General features: G+C 45.5%; 1 protein-coding gene across 1 annotated transcript in view; it reads right to left on the reverse strand.

Moving 5' to 3' along the window:
- The window catches only part of NDUFC2 (NADH:ubiquinone oxidoreductase subunit C2), a 9,034-nt gene extending 8,657 nt beyond the window's left edge, over window positions 1-377 (reverse strand). Inside the window, 3 exon segments of the mRNA XM_023755925.1 lie at window positions 4-49; window positions 52-93; window positions 96-377. Of these exon segments, the coding sequence (XP_023611693.1) occupies window positions 4-49; window positions 52-93; window positions 96-150 (143 nt within the window). The 5' untranslated portion in view covers window positions 151-377.
- Window positions 378-3,469: the final 3,092 nt, after the last annotated feature.

Genomic DNA, 3,469 nt, shown 5'->3' on the forward strand with positions numbered 1-3,469 from the left:
TGCTGCCGAATCGTGTGATTCAGGAGGGCGGAGTAATAGTCCAAGAGGCGAAGTAGGCGAGCCGCGGGTCCGTCAGCTTGGGCGGGGGCAGCTCCGGGCCTCATCCGGCAGGAACTCTAAGGGCCTTCGGCCCGGCCGTCCGGTCATCATGGTGAGGCCGCTCTTACTTGAGGCCTGGCCTCAGACCGCCCACTGGGAAGAAAATCACCACGACCACCGCCGGGTCCCGCGTCCTAAACTTTCTCCTCCCGGCACCGGGCTGAAGGGCACTGCGCAGGGCGGTGTAGCGCGCAAACGCTTCCCCGGACGCACTGCTGCACGAGCTTGCGCGGGAGGTTCCGGGGCACTAAGTGACCCACCCAGCTAGCCTGCCCGCGGGCGCTCATTTCAGCCGGCAGGGTAGGTACCAGGAGTCGAGGGGGTACACGAAAGGAGCCAAGTTGGGAGACTAGGAGGTACTGCTCTTTTTCGCCCAACCTTCCCCACCCGGAATTGTCTCTTCCTCTCCCGCCCCTGAATGTCCCTTCTGCAAGAATTTATCTTTGCCCCCAACATCTACAAGTGAACTTGATGGATAGTTTCAAGAAACGTAATTAATTGAATTCCCATAAAAGCTGTTTTCATTTTCTGGGTTTCCAGTCTTCCATTCGTACCGGCACACCCTGCAAAGCCTAAAATTAAGGTCCAGCCATCAACAAAGTATTCAGAGGACCCAGGACTGGATCCTTTAGCTAAACTCTTGAAATTCAGCCTGGGCGGCAGCACCTTAAAAATTTTCACCTCGCCTAACTGGTTTGGCTCAGTGGATAGAGCGTCAGCCTGCGGACTGAAGGGTTCGATTCCAGTCAAGGGCATGTACCTTGGTCGCCGGCACATCCCCAGTGTGGGGTGTGCAGGAGGCAGCTGATTGATGTTTCTAACTCTCTATTTCTCTCCCTTCCTCTCTGTAAAAAATCAATAAAATATATTTAAAAAAAAATTTTTCACCTTGCCTAACTGGTTTGGCTTCGTGGATAGAGCGTCAGCCTGCGGACTGAAGGGTCCCCGGTTCGATTCCAGTCAAGGGCATGTACCTTGGTTGCGGGCATGTCCCCAGTGTGGGGTGTGCAGGAGGCAGCTGATTGATGTTTCTCTCTCGTCGATGTTTCTAACTCTCTATTCCTCTCCCTTCCTCTCTGTAAAAAATCAATAAAATATATTAAAAAAAATTTTTTTTCACCTCTGGGTCTTCAGGTCCTTGTACGTGACTGAGGGAAGAGGTGTTTTCTAAAGGTTTGAGGAAAGAAAGAAGGACTCATTCATAACATTCTGCTATAATTGTTCAGTCTCTGCTCACCTACCTCCAATACTGGGGAGTGTCTATCTTGGAAGAGTTTTTTCTTCAGCAAGCCCTTCCTGATATTGAGCGAAAATATTTTCTTTTTGTGTTCATTCATTAGTGGGATCAATACTAATTAAACCAGAGGTTAATACAAAGGTATATGTATCAACCAAAGTGGAATAATTAATTATCAGTTACGAATGATTAAATAAAGGACAGACCTTAGGCCTATAGAAAGCACTCCCAGATCCGCTAGATTTCAAGTTAGGATTCTCCCAAGGAACATATATTGCAACACTTTCCTGGAAGGCAGCAAATGCTTTGAAGATTCATACTCTTTGACCCAGTAATTATATGTCTGGGAATCTGTCCTATGGAAATAGTATGCATTTTGCACAAAATTTCTTTTTTTAACCACAGTGTTTCTTTGAAAATATCAGAATGAAAACAAAACACAAAAAAAATAAAAATAAAAAAATCTTCCATAGTAGGATTATGTAAATTTTGAACACTAGATGAATCATTAGGCAAACACTTAAATATTTAAATGATGCTTACACATCCTTCTCCTCTTCATCCATCTATGACCAATCTATGACCAAAAAATATTGAAAGAATTCTCAGAACTTCTCTAATCATTATGGAAATTCACACTAAAATAACATATTTTTAAAATGTATTAGTAACCTTGCATAGCCAAAACAATCTTGAAAAAGAACAAAATTGGAGACCTCACAATTCCTGATTTCAAAACATACTACAAAACAACAGTAGTAAAGACTGTGTGGTACTGACATATAGATAGATATATAGACCAATGAAACAAAATAGCCCAGAAGTAAACCATCTCAGAAGAAACATCTCAAATTAAGTATATCCAAAAATAAAATTCTTCTTCACATTGAGAAAGTTAAGACATATTTTCATGCCCTGGCTGGCTAGCTCAGTTGGTTAGAGCATTATCCTGATATGCCAAGGTTGTGTGTTTGATCCCTGGTCAGGGCACATACAAGAATCACCCAATAAATGCACAAATAAGTTGAACAGTAAATCAATGTTTCTCTCTTTTCCTTTCTCTCTCTCTAAAAAAAAAAAAAATATTTTCAAATATGAGGAATATAAAAAATACCTACATTTCTGTCACTATAACATTTTGTTGTATTTGCTTCAGGTCTTTATTTAAATTACTAGGGGCCCAGTGAATGAATTCATGCACCTTGAAAGGAACTGTGGGCCCTGAGGCTGTGGTGGGCAGAGGGGTGTGTCTCAGCCCATCCTCCACGCCCCCGTCTGGCCCCTCCCACCGTGGACCCTGGCCCCCTGTCTGCTGGTAGCCCCATTCCCACCACCTCCGCTCCCACGTGCTGATGGTGCACTGGCCCCGCTCGCACCTGCTGACGGCATGGAGCAATTGGGGCTGGTGCCAGCAGCAGGTGCAAGTGGTGGCTCTGGAGCCAGCAGTGGGTGCGAGTGGGGCCTGTGCCAGCAGCAGGTGTGAGCGCCAGATGGGTTCATGGCGCGCAGGAGCAAAGAATTTTCAGTAACCACAGAGGCTCACCCCAATGACAGCAACCAGTGCCCCGCCTTGGTCTGGTGCCCCCACTCACCTGATCCACCATCCTGCCACGGCTGACACCTGCCATGTTCTGTGCACGCCCCCTGGTGGTCAGCGCATGTCATAGCTACCGGTTGTTAGGTTGTTCAGTTGTTCCGCCATTTGGTCTATTTGCATATTAGCCTTTTATTATATAGGATTTTTATTGTTGACAGTATTACAAATGTCTCCCATTTTCTCCCTTTTTGCCCCTCTCTACCTAATTCCCACCCCATCCCAAGCCTTCCCCATGCTATTGTCTGTGCCCATGGGTTATGCATATATGCATATTGCTTCAGGTATTTATTGCCTGATGTGTATATGTAAAATACACATATACACATTTGTATATATTCTCCTTTAAAGTTTTTTTTTTTTTAAATAGATTTTTATTGCTCTAGCCAGTTTGGCTCAGTGGATAGAGCGTCAGCCTGTGGACTGAAGGGTCCTGGGTTCGATTCTGGTCAAGGGCACATGCCCAGGGTTGTGGGCTCAATCCCCAGTAGGGGGTGTGCAGGAGGCAGCCGATCAATGATTCTCTCGCATCATTGATG

Source organism: Myotis lucifugus, unplaced genomic scaffold (genome assembly GCF_000147115.1).
Source record: "Myotis lucifugus unplaced genomic scaffold, Myoluc2.0 scaffold_86, whole genome shotgun sequence".
In the NCBI taxonomy this organism is placed as follows: Eukaryota; Metazoa; Chordata; class Mammalia; order Chiroptera; family Vespertilionidae; genus Myotis; species Myotis lucifugus.